Genomic DNA, 18,056 nt, shown 5'->3' on the forward strand with positions numbered 1-18,056 from the left:
CTGTACCTAAGCACTGCAATAAAGAAATTGGACGGAAGGTGCCCGGAGGTTCTGCTTCTTTTTCTACATATTGTATGATACATACATAGACATATGACTATGGTTGGGACTAGATTGTGAGCCCCTCTGAGGGACAGTTAGTGACAAGACAATGAACTCTGTATAGCGCTGCGTAATATGTTGGCGCTATATAAATACTTGAATAAATAAAAATAAAATGTATGCATTTATATATAGTCTTTTGTATATGTGAGAAAGTATGGGATTTTTTTTTTTTACAACTGCTATTTGTTTAGTTGCACGACAATTTTCCTCCTTGGTAATAGCTTCAGCAGTTTATTTCACCCAGGGAAAACATATAAACAGGTCAGTTCCATCTTGACATCACAATGCTAATACATCATTCATATTATGTACTCCAAAATCAGAGGTATCACTGGCTGTACAAGCAAACTATGCTGGTTGTCAGAAAGTAGACAATTATGTAATCAATTATGTATTCTGAAATATTGTTATATTGAAATAACATGAAATGATGCTTATCAATGCTGACTAATGTATAGTTGTATTTTAGATAGTAAAATTTAAATTGCCACATATTTATTTGTACCCTTTACGTTTACTTTCTAGTTCATATGGTGGCCCGGCATTGCTAGTCAACTACGATCTTCTTCAGCAGCAACTAACGTCATAATAGAAAAAAGACACATGGAGAAAGTCATACTAAAAACAGTGAAAAATCCTTTTTTTTTTCCACTTCAATAATATGTTTGTAGTGAAGTTAATAATGAATTACATTAATAATAATAGATATTGCACGTGTGTGTGTGTGTGTCCCTTCCAAACAACACCGTACCAGGTTATTTACTTTTGAGGATTGCATTAATAGTCTCTGTGTGCCTTGGCCTTTATCCTTCAGTGATGAACTGCCTGCAACTCCTCACTGGAAAAACCGAGCAATCAAATTGTGAGCTCTTCAACAGAGCTTTTATAACTAGATGAGTTGCATATAGACAAGCAGTCTGGTGTTTATCATCTGTTGCCTTCAGGCTTTGCATGAGTATGATTACATGGGGGCTGAAGGACCACCATCAACTGACTTTTCCTCACCAGGGCAGACCTTAGCTGTTCCTTCATATCTTCTATTTTATCCTCCAGCTCCTTTAACTCCTCAACTTTGGAGCAGCAGATTTGGCCATTCTCACACGGTCTCTCCTTGGAATTCACTGTCTCCAAATTAAAGTGTACTCTTTTCTCTTGACGAATGGGGGTTCGACCTAAGTTGTTCCACACAGACTGAGGCTCTTTACTGGCATTCCTTTGGAGGTTACAGCTTAAAGAAATAAAACAAAAAGTTTGAAGAAAGGGTAAATAAAATGAAACATGTTACAGAGAGTAGTAATAAATGGTGCCCATTATTTTTTTTCTTTATCCATATCCTGTTTAAACAGAGTTATGGGCTACCTGAATACTATAACAGGAAGAGCAGTTGTAATGTGCAAACTGTAGAAAATACAATAAACTATTTGAACCAGTCGCCTGTCAGCACAGAAGTAAAATCAGTTAGGAGATTATTTAATGGCACAATACTAATAAAAGGGATACCTGGGCAAACACTGGGGGGATTACAGCTGCCCAGAATCCCCCCCTCAGACCAGGGCCAGTGCAGTGTCTGGGGACAGGCACAAGCTGAGGCACCAGAATATCTACAGCTCACAGCACAACCCCCTTTCTTTCCCTGCTACAGTTGATTTTGGATGTAACAGCAGCGTGTTTACAGAGCATGGAGCAGCCCTGGGGAACTTAACTTAGCACAGAGCCAGGTATGAACACAGCCCTGTGCCCCTGCTGGGTGAATGCTTCACTTTCCCCTGCATTACCAATGTCAGCTGTCCTTATTATTATCTGTATCCAAACTGCTCCTGGTCGATCCCGTTGTCGATCTGGAACAGATCGGACATTTAAGAAATAATTGTAAGAATCTGTCAGTTAGATGGGAAATTGCATTATGTGTACCAAGCATGATGTTCTACAATATTATTATACTGAATTGTGTGTGGCTGAGGGGAACCTGTCAGGAATCCCCGCCCCCCTTGAAAATCCTGGGTTTGCCCCTGCGATAATTCAGCAGTGAATTGGTAAGTATCGCGTGTTGAGGATGTGCTGTCTGAATTGAGCACTGTGTCAAGTATGTTTGGTATGGATTAACACATGTAGCTGACAAATTGTGCATTTAATTGAAGTGATGCTCTATGATCAAAAGTCAAGGCAGCTCAGCATAGCCCGCTGATGGTGGATTTCCTATAGCTATGTCTACTTATGAAATGCTTCCTGTTCATCAACGGTCATGTTTTTCTTATGTTGGTGGAGCCATAGTTTACTGTGATATTACATCCTGATTTCATACCTACTATAGATTTCCGGCATGCACATTTCAATCTGAAAATTACTTTGGCAAAGATTGAAGCTCATCCCTACTTAGGAATGTTTTATGTAACAGTATACTGTATATAATAATGTCATTAAAGCAAACCTGAACTGAAAATGAAAAGTCAAAATAAACATGCACACATCATACTTACCTCTCATACACACCTCATACATACCTTATCAATCTTTTTCTCCTTTCCTGCGTCCTGTTTGTTCACTGTGATCAATGGAATTCTCCGTCCTCTATTTTGAAAAAGGACGTTACCCCATAACAGCTTCCTGGTCAGCACACTGTTAACCACTCTAGGACTGCGTCACACCGATGGGCGTGGCCGCGGTGGCAGCCCCAGGACTGAATAACGCCAATCGGTGTAAAGTCCTGGGGCAGGCTTTTGCAGGAAATCGCGCGCACGCTGCGCATGCATCTCCTGCTTGGTAGGCAGAGTGGAGCTTCCTGTCATGGGATGCTATGATGATTATAATTATTCCTTTGTGTTACGCTGATCCTCTGATGTGCATGCTTATTCTGGCGAGTAACTCAAAGTATTATAGCCAGAGGATCAGCATGAAGATAAGGCAGCCATCATGTTCTTAACCTTCCTGGCGGTAACCCCGCCGCGCTGCCCCCCCAGACCCCGTGCGCTGCCTGGCCAAACAGTGCCAGGCAGCGCTGAGGGGTGGATCGGGACTCCCAATGACGTCACAACATCGGTGACGTCATCCCGCCCCGTCGCCATGGCGACGGGGGAAGCTCTCCAGGACATCCCGTTCTTTGAACGGGATTTCCTGATCGAAGTGGGCGGGGGAATGCCGATGCATAGCGGCTATCATGTAGCGAGCCCTGAGCTCGCTACATGATTTAAAAATTTTTTTTAAAAAGACTGCTGCGCTGCCCCTGGCGGATTTTAATAGACCACCAGGAGAGTTAAAGAGAACCCGAGGTGGCCTTGTATTACGTAAGTGGGGCACAGAGGCTGGTTGGGCACACTAACACCAGCCTCTGTTGCCCCATCGTGTGTGTCAAAGACCCCCCTGCTCGCCGCTATACCCCCGCAGAGCTGGCGACACGCAGCGTGTCGCCAGCACAATGTTTACTCTAGCGCTGTCTGTCAGCGCCGCTCCGCCGCCTCCTCCGCATCGCCGCTACCCGCCCTCGTCCCTTCCCTCCCGCTGATTGGAGGGAAGGGACGAGGGCGGGTAGCGGCGATGCGGAGGAGGCGTGGGAGCGGCGCTGACAGACAGCGATAGAGTAAACATTGTGCTGGCGACGCGCTGCGTGTCGCCAGCACTGCGGGGAGTTTAGCGGCGAGCAGGGGGGTCTTTGACACACACGATGGGGCAACAGAGGCTGGTGTTAGTGTGCCCAACCAGCCTCTGTGCCCCACTTACGTAATACAAGGCCACCTCGGGTTCTCTTTAAGGGAACTAGCAATGACAGGCCTGCAATCCTCTCAACATACATTTACTGGAACTTAAAGAGAGTCTGAAGCCTACAAAAATACCTCTTTTTACTTGTCAGTTCTCTTCAGCATTAAGGCCATAGCTGAAACGCCGCATCCCTGCGGCTGAACACTCAATTAACTTCCTAAAGACCACGTCACACCAATGCAGCGAGTACCGCCTAACGTCAATTGGCGTCAAGTCCTGGGGCCGGCTACTGCAGGAGATGGTGCGCAGGCTGCGCGTGCATCTCCTGCTTGGTAGGCTCCGCTCCGTCTTTAGTCTCCCAGTGGTGATCGCCGCTAGGAGACTGTTAGACAGATTTAGTATGTACAGCGCTGCAATCTAAGGCAGCGCTGTACAGGGGACCGCCGTGTCACTCGGTTTTCCCCTCCAGAGGGACAAAAGTGATCCGCTGTGATAGGCTGGAGCCTATCACAGCCGATTGTACTGACTGGCTGGTAGAAGAAGGGGGGAAGAAGCGATAAAAATATTACAAAAATAAAGAAATAAATATTTGTAAAAAAAAAAAAAAACATTGGGGGAGCGATCAGACAGAGAGCTCTGTTGGTGGGGAGAAAAGAGGGGGGGGGGGGGAGCCTGCAGCGAGCCTTTAAAGCTGAAGTGACCGTTTTTGTGAAAAAATAGCCTGGTCCTTAGGGGGGGGCGGGGGGGGGGGGGGTAAAGCTTGTGGTCCTGAAGAGCTTAAATTGTAATATTGCCCACTTATACCACATGTTAATATGGACATTAACTTGCTCACCAGTTATCCTTTCAATTATAACTGACAGCAACTGATATATAACTAACAGCAACTGATATATTTCAGTTCTGACAAACTCTTGTCAGAAGTGGAAAGAATCATTGTTAGAAGAAAGTGGTGAGCTTCTGGGGGGAACTGGCAGCGAGGTAAGCATGTAATATTCATTTGCAGGTACATCATGTGTTTACTTTAAATAATTTTACTCAGTTTAGGTTCACTTTAAGTGGAGTTCCTTCTTAAGCTTGGGCCCAGTCATTCATAATGCAGATGCCAGAGATTGTTTTATATACAGTATATCTGTTTGGATTTCTTAATTGTATCAACAGTCTGCTACTGCTGGGTCACAATATTATCCTCTGATTTAATCATCAAGCATGCATGATCTATTTGATATTGTGGATGACATGAGCAAATTTACACTTGAACTGCGGACTAATTAATATTTTTTCATCAGCTCTGCCATCATGCTGCTGGAGCCGGGGCAGGAGTGCACAGGCTGCAAGGGCTTGTTTTACTCCAGGGTGGGTGCTGGGAGAAGATGGAAAGTTATTGCTTTAGGACTACAGTTTGACCTTTGGATCTCAGCTTGACAGAGATGGCTGCTCTATTGAACAATATCTGCATTGGGATATCCTAGGGGATCAACAACGGTTTGAGTTTTGCAATTGTGCATGTGGGAAAAGGCCAGCTACCTGCACTGTTAAAAGTCTCGCCTCACAATTATTTTGCATCAGTAAGAACATCTCTTTGGTGTCGCTACTATACTAAATATTTTACAATTGTTCAACTGGTGCAATTTGAATCCATAAAAAAATAATGGTGACTACAGGTTAGGGAAAAGAAAAAAAAAAAAAAGAAAAATATATATATATATATATATATATATATATATATATATATATATACAGTGGAGGAAATAATTATTTGACCCCTCACTGATTTTGTAAGTTTGTCCAATGACAAAGAAATGAAAAGTCTCAGAACAGTATCATTTCAATGGTAGGTTTATTTTAACAGTGGCAGATAGCACACCAAAAGGAAAATCGAAAAAATAACCTTAAAGAGAATCTGTATTGTTAAAATCGCACAAAAGTAAACATACCAGTGCGTTAGGGGACATCTCCTATTACCCTCTGTCACAATTTCGCCGCTCCTCGCCGCATTAAAAGTGGTTAAAAACAGTTTTAAAAAGTTTGTTTATAAACAAACAAAATGGCCACCAAAACAGGAAGTAGGTTGATGTACAGTATGTCCACACATAGAAAATACATTCATACACAAGCAGGCTGTATACACCCTTCCTTTTGAATCTCAAGAGATCATTTGTGTGTTTCTTTCCCCCTGCAGCTATCTTCCACTGAAGTGTCAGGCTGTTTCTTCCTGCAGAGTGCAGGCAGCTCTGTAATTCCTCAGTATGTGAAAGCCCAGCCAGCTCAGAGGAGGATTTATCCAGCTTGTAAAAGATAAGAGAGAAGAGAGAAGCTGCCCTAATCTAAATAATACACAGGCAGTGTGCAGAGAGGGGCCTGGAGGGGGGAGATGCATCACAGAACCACAACACTGAAGAACTTGGCAGCCTTCCAGACACAGGCTGACAAGTCTGACAAGAGAGAGATAAGTTGATTTATTACAGAGACGGTGATAGTAGAATGTGCTGCAGTAAGCCAGAACACATTAGAATAGCTTTTGGAACTTGTAGGATGATAAAAAACAGGATGCAATTTTTGTTACGGAGTCTCTTTAAATAAAAGATAGCAACTGATTTGCATTTCATTGAGTGAAATAAGTTTTTGAACCCCTACCAACCATTAAAGGGATACTGTGCGGGATCGAGGACACGGCAACGCAGGCGCAGTGGTTTTCTGACTTTAAAGTCAGAAATTCCAGAAGTGAACCGAAGGCGGGGCCGGAGCATCGGTGAGCAGCTGCGCGGGCACAGGATGTCTGCGGGGGACCATTAGAAGCCCCGGTTAAGTTCAGCTCATTTTCCCCCGACCCCCTACAGTATCCCTTTAAGAGTTCTGGCTCCCACAGAGTGGTTAGACACTTCTACTCAATTAGTCACCCTCATTAAGGACACCTGTCTTAACTAGTCACCTGTATAAAAGACACCTGTACACAGAATCAATCAATCAAGCAGACTCCAAACTCTCCAACATGGGAAAGACCTGTCCAAGGATGTCAGAGACAAAATTGTAGACCTGCACAAGGCTGGAATGGGCTACAAAACCATTAGCAAGAAGCTGGGAGAGAAGGTGACAACTGTTGGTGCGATTGTTCGAAAATGGAAGGAGCACAAAATGACCATCAATCGACCTCGCGTTGGGGCTCCACGCAAGATCTCACCTCGTGGGGTGTCAATGGTTCTGAGAAAGGTGAAAAAGCATCCTAGAACTACACGGGAGGAGTTAGTGAATGACCTCAAATTAGCAGGGACCACAGTCACCAAGAAAACCATTGGAAAAACATTACACCGCAATGGATTAAAATCCTGTAGGGCTCGCAAGGTCCCCCTGCTCAAGAAGGCACATGTGCAGGTCCGTCTGAAGTTTGCCAATGAACACCTGAATGATTCTGTGAGTGACTGGGAGAAGGTGCTGTGGTCTGATGAGACCAAAATAGAGCTCTTTGGCATTAACTCAACTCGCTGTGTTTGGAGGAAGAAAAATGCTGCCTATGACCCCCAAAACACCGTCCCCACCGTCAAGCATGGGGGTGGAAACATTTTGCTTTGGGGGTGTTTTTCTGCTAAGGGCACAGGACAACTTAATCGCATTAACGGGAAAATGGACGGAGCCATGTATTGTGAAATCCTGAACGACAACCTCCTTCCCTCTGCCAGGAAACTGAAAATGGGTCGTGGATGGGTGTTCAAGCACGACAATGACCCAAAACATACAGCAAAGGCAACAAAGGAGTGGCTCAAGAAGAAGCACATTAAGGTCATGGAGTGGCCTAGTCAGTCTCCGGACCTTAATCCAATAGAAAACCTATGGAGGGAGCTCAAGCTCAGAGTTGCACAGAGACAGCCTCGAAACCTTAGGGATTTAGAGATGATCTGCAAAGAGGAGTGGACCAACATTCCTCCTAAAATGTGTGCAAACTTGGTCATCAATTACAAGAAACGTTTGACCTTTGTGCTTGCAAACAAGGTTTTTTCCACTAAGTATTAAGTCTTTTATTGTTAGAGGGTTCAAAAACTTATTTCACTCAATGAAATGCAAATCAGTTGCTATCTTTTATTTAAGGTTATTTTTTCGATTTTCCTTTTGATGTGCTATCTGCCACTGTTAAAATAAACCTACCATTGAAATGATACTGTTCTGAGACTCTTCATTTCTTTGTCATTGGACAAACTTACAAAATCAGTGAGGGGTCAAATAATTATTTCCTCCACTATATATATATATATATATATATATATATATATATATATATATATATATATATATATATATATACATACATATATATATACACACACACACACACACACAGTGGGTTGCAAAAGTATTCGGCCCCCTTGAAGTTTTCCACATTTTGTCATATTACTGCCACAAACATGAATCAATTTTATTGGAATTCCACGTGAAAGACCAATACTAAGTGGTTTACACGTGAGAAGTGGAACAAAAATCATACATGATTCCAAACATTTTTTACAAATCAATAACTGCAAAGTGGGGTGTGCGTTAATATTCGGCCCCCTTTGGTCTGAGTGCAGTCATGTGCCCATAGATATTGCCTGATGAGTGCTAATGACTAAATAGAGTGCACCTGTGTGTAATCTAATGTCAGTACAAATACAGCTGCTCTGTGACAGCCTCAGGGGTTGTCTAAGAGAATCTTGGGAGCAAAAACACCATGAAGTCCAAAGAACACACCAGACAGGTCAGGGATAAACGCAACACCAGGCCGCCTCCGAATGGCCTCCAATCAGAGATGCGCTTAGCCCCCCCAGGAACTACAAACGCACCTTGAACCCAAACAGAAGCTCTGCATATACACCAAAAGCATGGCTGTTAAGTGGGAGCAGCTGACCAAAAACGAATTAAATTAGTACATAGCAAGGAAATGAGTAGCGCTACTTAAAAACAGAATAGTGCCTACCTGCAAAAGAGTGCAAGCCCCACTTGTGGGGTCGAATACACACCGAGCATACACATGACCTGTCTACCACTGGAGGATGTTGGTTTCCCGCTGCTCCACCTTTTGCGCAATTTTCGATTTTTTAATTTTATTTTGTAACGCACCCAGGCTGTGCATATACATAGGTTAGGATTTAGTTAGTGTTAGGCCCCTCCCATGGAGGATTGACTTCTTCGCAGTGGGAGGGACGAGTACTTAATAGGTTGCATGCAAGCTGTTACAGGAAACCAACATCCTCCAGTGGTAGATAGGTCATGTGTATGCTCGGTGTGTATTCGACCCCACAAGTGGGGCTTGCACTCTTTTGCAGGTAGGCACTAGTCTGTTTTTAAGTAGCGCTACTCATTTCCTTGCTAGGTCAGGGATAAAGTTATTGAGAAATTTAAAGCAGACTTAGGCTACAAAAAGATTTCCAAAGCCTTGAACATCCCACGGAGCACTGTTCAAGCGACCATTCAGAAATGGAAGGAGTATGGCACAACTGTAAACCTACCAAGACAAGGCCATCCACCTAAACTCACAAGCCGAACAAGGAGAACGCTGATCAGAAATGCATTCAAGAGGCCCACTGTGACTCTGGACGAGCTTCAGAGATCTACAGCTCAGGTGGGGGAATCTGTCCACAGGACAACTATTAGTCGTGCACTGCACAAAGTTGGCCTTTATGGAAGAGTGGAAAGAAGAAAGCCATTGTTAACAGAAAAGCATAAGAAGTCCCATTTGCAGTTTGCCACAAGCCATGTGGGGGATACAGCAACCATGTGGAAGAAGGTGCTCTGGTCAGATGAGACCAAAATGGAACTTTTTGGCAAAAATGCAAAACGCTATGTGTCGCGGAAAACTAACACTGCACACCACTCAGAACACACCATCCCCACTGTCAAATATGGTGGTGGCAGCATCATGCTCTGGGGGTGCTTCACTTCAGCAGGGAAAGGGAAGCTGGTCAGAGTTGATAGGAAGATGGATGAAGCCAAATACGGGGCAATCTTGGAAGAAAATCTCTTGGAGTCTGCAAAACACTTGAGACTGGAGCGGAGGTTCACCTTCCAGCAGGACAACTACCCTAAACATAAAGCCAGGGCAACAATGGAATGGTTTAAAACAAAACATATCTATGTGTTAAGGTCCATACACACGCCAGACTGGAGGCAACGACGGGTCCGTCGTCATCTCCCGCTGGGTGGGCGTTCCAGCGACAGTCCGGCGTGTGTACAGTCTGTCTGCAGACTGATACGGCTGTTTCTGAGCGATCCACCCGGCGGATCACTCAGAAACAGCCGTATCAGTCCGCCGACAGACTGTACACATGCCGGACTGTCGTTGGAACGCCCACCCCGCGGGAGGTGACGACGGACCCGTCGTCGCCTCCAGTCCGGCGTGTGTACGGACCTTTAGAATGGCCCAGTCGAGAATCTGTGCCAAGATCTGAAAACTGCTGTTCACAAACACTGTCCATCTAATCTAACTGAGCTGGAGCTGTTTTGCAAAGAATAATGGGCAAGGATTTCAGTCTCTAGATGTGCAAAGCTGGTAGAGACATACAGAGCCGGGACAAGGTCCTCCAGCGCCCAAGGCTGAGACACCAAAGTGCGCCCCTCCATCCCTGCCTCCCCAGCCATCACACACTGATTGCTATTGACTAAGAGGCGCCACAGGGCCCACAACCTCCCCAACACCTTAATATCTAGTTATCTGGCTTGCAGTCACTGCCATGTATCCCCTTGTATTATTTCTTTCTGCTTCAAACACAATTAGGAATGACAGCTGAATGAATTCTGTGCCCCCTCCTACACTGCGCCCTGAGGCTGGAGCCTCTCCAGCCTATGCCTCGGCCCGGCCCTGGAGACATACCCTAAAAGACTGGCTGCTGTAATTGCAGCAAAAGGTGGTTCTACAAAGTGTTGACTCAGGGGGCTGAATTATTACGCACACCCCACTTTGCAGTTATTGATTTGTAAAAAATGTTTGGAATCATGTATGATTTGTGTTCCACTCCTCACATGTACACCACCTTGTACTGGTCTTTCACGTGGAATTCCAATAAAATTGATTCATGTTTGTGGTAGTAATATGACAAAATGTGGAAAACTTCAAGGGGGCCGAATACTTTTGCAAGCCACTGTGTATATATATATATATATATATATATATATATATATATAGATAGATAGATAGATAGATAGATAGATAGATAGATAGATAGATAGATAGATATATAGATAGATAGATAGATATATCGCCTATCTATCTATCTATCTATCTATCCTGCTCAAATGCCATTACCGCCTCAGCATGTTAGTTTTGATTGCTTACAGTATATTGCTTACAATATAGTATTGCAGTTAACAAATGCCCTATTTACTGCAAGGAGTTTAAAAAAAAGGCCAAATTAAACTCATTTCCAATGAACCAGCGTGATAACTTGCCTTCATATGGCATTGATTAGTTTTGCTAGCTCATCCCCTTATTTACTGAAATAATTGAATTATACTTCATCTTATATGTCAACTGTAAGGAACAAATTGCACATACAAACAGTTGTTTGTTCAACTCAGCTGCAGTGCAAAAGTAATTTTGTTTCCTGGATAGCACTCTCGCCTTGAACTAGCAGCACTATATAAATATATAATAATAATGGTAAGTAACACCAAAATGTCAGCAGTTAAAGGGATGAGGTAGCAGCCCTGGCATAGATATTCCAACAATGTTATGTGTGAACAATGTTATAAACAAGTATAACTTGGATACATGTTAGTGCACATCTTGGGCCTGATTCACATAGCGGTGCTAGCAGTTAGTACGCTGGTGAAAAGCCCTTTATCATGCCTAAACTCAGTTTAGGCATGATAAGTTTAGGTGTGATAAGTTTAGGTGTGATAAGTTTAGGCATGTTAAGTTTAGGTGTGATAAGTTTAGCCATGATAAGTTTAAGCACCAACTGGGTTACCACCGCAGTGCACAGCTGATCAAAAGTTTTGAGCTAGCAAAGTCTGGTGCACTTTGCATAGAGTTTAATGGCGCTGCTTTGCGTGCGGGACTTTGCGTGCGATCTAAACTTATCTAAACTTATCATGCCTAAACTTATCACGCCTAAACTGGCTTTTCACCAGCGTCGTGCAATGGTTATCACGCCTAAAGTCTCTAACTGGGTTAGCACCGCTTTGCGAATCAAGCCCCTTATGGTAAGCAGTACCATCTCAGACAGCAAGTTTTTGTTTTGTTTTTCAAAGGAGCACCCCTGTTATATTATCTCCTTTCCATTGGATAAGTAATCTGGACACTCTCATTGAAAACAAAATAGAAAGTGAAAAAAAAAAAACCAGACCAGCATACCGTTTATCAGGTTTTGTAGGCTTCTCATCATTGTCTTCGATGGTCATGTTTAAAGCCCGATGAATTTTCTGTGAAATATTAAAATTACATTACAAATATGTGTGATGTAATTCAGAACAATATAACTGCTTTGAAGATAGAGAAACAGAGAAAAACAAATTAACAAATATTGTAGTGATTATGCGTATGAGGGGAGAGGCCATGGAACTAAAGAAAGAACCCAAAACAAAGTTAGATACTAGAAGAAATAGTGAAACAACACAAACACACACACACTAATAAAAGTGAGAATGGCTGTAGATACCTGAAAGTAGCTGTCTGTGTCTCTGGCCACTCCATAGACCCTTCCATACAACCAGAGACAAGGTCCTCCAGCACCCAAGGCTTAGACACCAAAGTGCCCCCCCATACCTCTCACCCCAGGCGTCACACACTGATTGCTATAAGAGGTGCCCCAGAGCCCCAAACCCCCCAAACACTTTCATCTCTAGTTATCTGGCTTCAAGTCACTGACATGTATCCCCTTTTCTTACTTCTCTTTGCTGCAAACACAATAGTGGAATGATAGCTGAGTGAGTTGTGCGCCCCCTCCTACACTGCACCCTGAGGCTGGAGCCTCTCTCACCTCTGCCTTGGCCCAGCCCTGCATACAACCAGGGATGGTATGAAAACTCACCCACGTCTCCTTATGCGTTCTGGATGGTCGGCAACAGTTTGGCTGTGCTTTCCCTTCTAGGAGACAACATGAGCTAAAAAATACAGAGCTTTTCAAGTGCTGGAGCTTAGTGGTAGTCATATAACTCCCACACTTTGCTGCTAATTTGGCATGTTTATAAAGTTACACTAAGTGCAGGGAGGAGACCATCCTTTGAAATGAAATAGAGAATAAGGATAACTGTGGATATTAACCATAAAAAGGATGTCATGTAAATTTCCTGTATCTTTATTATCTTTCTTAACCACTTGAGGACCCACCCCTTACCCCCCCTTAAGGACCAGCGCTGTTTTAGCTGATCTGTGCTGGGTGGGCTCTACAGCCCCCAGCACAGATCAGGGTGCAGGCAGAGTGACCAGATCGCCCCCCTTTTTTCCCCACTAGGGGGATGATGTGCTGGGGGGGTCTGATCACTCCTGCCTGATGGGTGTTGCGGGGGGGGGGGGCACCTCAAAGCCCCCCTCCGCGGCGAGATTCCCCTCCTCCCTCTCCTCCCTGTCCCCCCTGGTGATCTGGGCTGCACAGGACGCTATCCGTCCTGTGCAGCCAGTGTCAGGCTGTCCCCTGTCACATGGCGGCGATCCCCGGCCGCTGATTGGCCGGGGATCGCCGATCTGCCTTACGGCGCTGCTGCGCAGCAGCGCCGTACAATGTAAACAAAGCGGATTATTTCCGCTTGTGTTTACATTTAGCCTGCGTGGAGTCTGTGTGGTGGAGGGAGTGGACCTGGGGCTCCATTTGTCTTAGGCCCGGTTCACATTAGCGTTTTTTTGCGGAGCCGGCCGTACAGATCCGCCATCTGCCAGCCAAATAATAATCTTATTCCCATCCATACACCCCCAGGCACTCTCTCCCTCTGCTTTGTGGTCTATGGAATGCCAGATCTGTCCGCAACAAGCTCACATCAATCCATGAGCTCTTCCTCTCCAAATCCCTCACCTTCCTCGCCCTCACAGAAACATGGCTCACCCCCTCTGACTGTACCGCAGCCGCTGCTCTCTCCTATGCGGGACTGCATCTCAGTCACACCCCCAGACCTGACAACAAGTCTGGAGGAGGTGTGGGCCTGCTTCTTTCCGCATCCTGCACCTTCCGGGTCCTATCACCGCCCCCTTCCTTGCACTTCTCATCCTTTGAGGCCCATGTAATCCGCCTGTACCAACCTCTCCCAGCCATCATTGCGGCCCTATATCACCCCCATCTGCTCCAACTTCACTCTTCCTGGACAACCTGGCCTCCTGGCTCCCCCACATCCTGTCATCTGACCTCTCCACCATCATACTCGGGGATTTCAACTTACCTATTGATGAGCCTATCTCCACTGCTGCCAAGCAGCTACTCTCCCTCACCAAATCCCTTGGTCTCTCTCAGCACACAAATTCCGCCACCCACCGCGCTGGTCATACTCTTGACCTCATATTCACAAAGTCCACCTCCCTCAGCAACCTGGACATCGCACCTTTCCCTATCTCTGACCATCACCTCCTCACCTTCACCATCTCCCCACCCACAACTTCTCTCCCCACCCCTCAGCCTGGTCGATGGCAGAGAGACCTACGTAATCTCAGCCCAAATGTCCTAGCAAGTCCCCTTCTCTCCCTCTCCTCCCACCTACCCACCCTAACATGCCCCAATGAAGCGGCTGCACAATATAACCTTGCCCTCTCATCTGCTTTAGATCAAGCTGCCCCCTCAATCTTCTGCCCTAACAAGCCCCCCAACCCCCAACCATGGCACAACACTCACACACGTAACCTCAGGAAAGAAACTCGAGCAGTCGTACGGAAATGGAGGAAATCACATCTCAATTCTGACTTCCTAGATTACAAGGCCAAACTGTTACTCTTCCATACTGCCCTCTCTGAGGCTAAACAAAGGTACTTTGCAGCACTGATTGGAACCCAAGCTTCCAACCCTCGACAGCTTTTTGCTACCTTCAATTCCCTCCTCAACCCCACTCCTCCCCCTCCCAGCTCCTCCCTCTCAGCCAACGACTTTGCCAACCACTTCACCACTAAAATTGCAACAATACGCAATGAAATTTCCCTCCTCCATCCCTACCTTCCCAACGCCTTTCAGGTTGTCCCCTTGCCTTCCCTCCCAGCTGCTCCCCTGTCTCATCCACCCCTCGCCTCTTTTGCTCCTGCCACTATTGATGAAGTCAGCCTGCTACTTATGGCTCCCCCCCCCCCACATCCTCTACCTGTGATCCGGTACCCGCGAATACTCTTCGTCCCCACTTCCCTGACCTGGCCCCAGTCCTCACCTCCTTGTTCAATCTCTTGCTTTCCACAGGCATCTTCCCCAAAGCATTCAAACAGGCCACTGTACTTCCCCTGCTGAAAAAACCCTCACTCGACCCATCCCTACCCTCAAACTACCGCCCAATCTCCCTCCTTCCCTATGCTTCTAAACTCCTCGAACGCCTAGTCCACCAACGCATTACCCAATACATCAACACCAATACCCTACTTGACCCCCTACAGTCTGGATTCCGACCTGCACACTCAACTAAAACAGCCCTTGCCAAGATGGTCAACGACCTTACCCTTGCCTGGGCCAAAGGCAGTTATTCCATCCTGCTCCTCCTTGACCTCTCTGCAGCTTTTGACACTGTTGACCACTCCCTCCTCCTCCAATCACTACAGTCCATGGGCATCCATGATCTTGCCTTGGCCTGGATCTCCTCCTACCTATCCAATCGCTCCTTCACCACTTCCTTCAATGGCTCCTCCTCAACCCCTGCCCCCCTCTCAGTTGGAGTCCCCCAGGGCTCTGTTCTAGGTCCCCTTCTTTTCTCCATATACACTTCCTCAATTGGCAAGCTTATCTCCTCCCTGGGCTTCAATTACCACCTTTATGCAGATGACACTCAGATTTACCTCCATACCCCCGATCTCTCATCCACCACCATAAAAAAGGTCTCCTCGTGTCTCTCAGCAATTTCCTCCTGGATGTCAGCTAGGTTCCTAAAGCTTAACCTAGACAAAACTGAGCTCCTGCAACAACCAAAATAAAGACTTATCCCCACAGAGACCGCACCACACAAGTTTAAGCAAAGTAACAAAAGCTTTATTGTATAACAATTAGGTTCCAACAATAAAATCAATTAAAATGAATAATCCAGGATAGCACACCATTATAATAAATAAACATGATATATGAATAAAATATTACATACAATCATGAATCGGCTTCCAAATAGTGATAAATGATGAATATCACCCTATATCACCATAAATAGAGCAAGCTAAAGTGCTAGTGCTATAACAAAAAGAAGAATCCCCCATAAATGATCACTGTAGGACCTGAAAGGGTTAAACAAGGAAGACGATGGACCCTGTGCACTGAGAAATAGTGAAAAGTGAAAGAGGAGAGCAAAGAGACCAGCATGAAAAGGTAGTGAGAGGGCTGGACCGCGCCAGCTAGGAAACAATGGATGTGACCAACCGTGTCAAAAGGTAGGAAGCTTACCCGAGTGCTGAGGGATAACTGGAAGCAGTGTGATGCCCCTGGAATAGAGCCTTCGCGATTCGCCGCCGATTGTGGCTTCAACTGGGCCCCAACCCCTGCCCCCCTCTCAGTTGGGGTCCCCCAGGGCTCTGTTCTAGGCCCCCTTCTTTTCTCCATATACACTTCCTCAATTGGCAAGCTTATCTCCTCCCTGGGCTTCAATTACCACCTTTATGCAGATGACACTCAGATTTACCTCCATACCCCTGATCTCTCATCCACCACCATAAACAAGGTCTCCTCGTGTCTCTCAGCAATTTCCTCCTGGATGTCAGCTAGGTTCCTAAAGCTTAACCTAGACAAAACTGAGCTCCTGATCTTTCCACCCCATGCTGCTGCACCCCTCCCAGATTTCCACCTCACAATCGACAACACAACCATTCTCCCTACCTCCCAGGCCCGCTGTCTGGGTGTCACCTTGGACTCTGACCTCTCCTTCATCCCACACATCCAAAACATCACCAGAGCCTGCAATTTCCACCTCCTTAATATCTCCAAGATCCGCCCCTTCTTAACCCCTTAACCATAGAGGCTGGTATAGCTCAAGGCATGGAGCCCCATGTTGTCTGGGCTCTGAATTCTGGCTATGTCTGAGTGCATGAGTGACTAGAAGTAAAAGAGTCTGGTATGGAGATTTTGCATTTTTTGTATTATTTAGACAGTAAATAGTGTGTATATTTGGCAGGGATCCTTATACAGTAATATTGTGGCTGTACACCAGCAGCAAGTTCACTGCTTTTGCTGGGAATCTATGTACAACTGCAATGCCGATGGGTAAGGTTACATTATGTGTCATTTAACTCAATTTAGAAAGCTTTTTTTTTTCAATAACGTATCAATTTTCTCAAAAACTAGTCTTTTTGAAAATGTTTTCCACTTGTAGTGGAAAACACATTTCTCATGCAGCAGCTGTGGCAACGATGTGGAGCAGTGTCTATAGCAGTGCGATGCTAATTAATGCCAATGGCTAACCCTGATGAAACAGTTCTTGAGAAAGTGAAAAAGTGAGGGAGAAAAATACTCACACAGCAGGCTCAAATGTGATGGTGAGGGCAGAGGCAGATCACAGCTGGCATGTGCTGCTGGGCTTCCAGAGATAGGTCGCAGCTGCCACGTGCACGCGTTTGCAGGTCACATCGGCCACGTGGTGCAATGAGGAGCTAAGATGGCGCCGTAGGTGGCAGCCTTGGACACATCGGCTCCGGCATTTTTACTTTTTTGTTACTTTTTCTGTTACTTTTTTTGTTATTTTTTAGTTACACTTAGTCTTTAGACTAGTTTCAGTTACTCTGTCTAGTCGGCAGCCTCCTAAGCCTCTCAGCTTAGGAAGCTACTGGAATGGGAACACCAGGCCCAGGCACTACCTCTGTGGGACACAGTCTGGGCTCAACTCGATAAATGGGCCCGCAGGAGCAGACACCGGCCGAGGGGGAGGAGAGCGGGTGCTCAAGTGAGACTTAAAAGGAAAGGCTTGCGGTCACCTATATCAGCCATTTTGCTAGCGAACGTTCGCTCCCTCCCGAACAAGTTGGACGAGCTGTCTCTACTGCTCGGCAGCAAACCCTCGCTTGGCAGTAACTCCCCTGTACTCTGCTTCACTGAGACCTGGCTGCATGAATACATCCCGGACAACTCCCTCCACCTACCTGGCTTCAATCTCTTTCGTGGAGACCGCGACCAGGCACTCTCGGGGAAAAGCAAAGGAGGAGG

At 45.7% G+C, this 18,056-nt stretch overlaps 2 protein-coding genes across 3 annotated transcripts in view; one reads left to right on the plus strand and one right to left on the minus strand.

Moving 5' to 3' along the window:
* Positions 1–780, plus strand: part of TMEM259 (transmembrane protein 259) — a 144,336-nt gene extending 143,556 nt beyond the window's left edge. Inside the window, exon 11 of the mRNA XM_068234038.1 lies at positions 631–780. Coding sequence (XP_068090139.1) covers positions 631–765 — 135 coding nt within the window. The 3' untranslated portion in view covers positions 766–780. The remainder of the gene's footprint in view (positions 1–630) is intronic.
* Positions 781–965: 185 nt separating this feature from the next.
* The window catches only part of GRIN3B (glutamate ionotropic receptor NMDA type subunit 3B), a 158,985-nt gene continuing 141,894 nt past the window's right edge, over positions 966–18,056 (minus strand). For both annotated transcript variants that reach the window (XM_068234034.1, XM_068234033.1), the window contains 2 exons: positions 12,119–12,186; positions 966–1,333 (listed from right to left, as the gene is read on the minus strand). In XM_068234034.1, coding sequence (XP_068090135.1) covers positions 1,033–1,333; positions 12,119–12,186 — 369 coding nt within the window. In that variant the 3' untranslated portion in view covers positions 966–1,032. The remainder of the gene's footprint in view (positions 1,334–12,118; positions 12,187–18,056) is intronic.

This window comes from Hyperolius riggenbachi, chromosome 1 (genome assembly GCF_040937935.1).
Source record: "Hyperolius riggenbachi isolate aHypRig1 chromosome 1, aHypRig1.pri, whole genome shotgun sequence".
In the NCBI taxonomy this organism is placed as follows: domain Eukaryota; kingdom Metazoa; phylum Chordata; class Amphibia; order Anura; family Hyperoliidae; genus Hyperolius; species Hyperolius riggenbachi.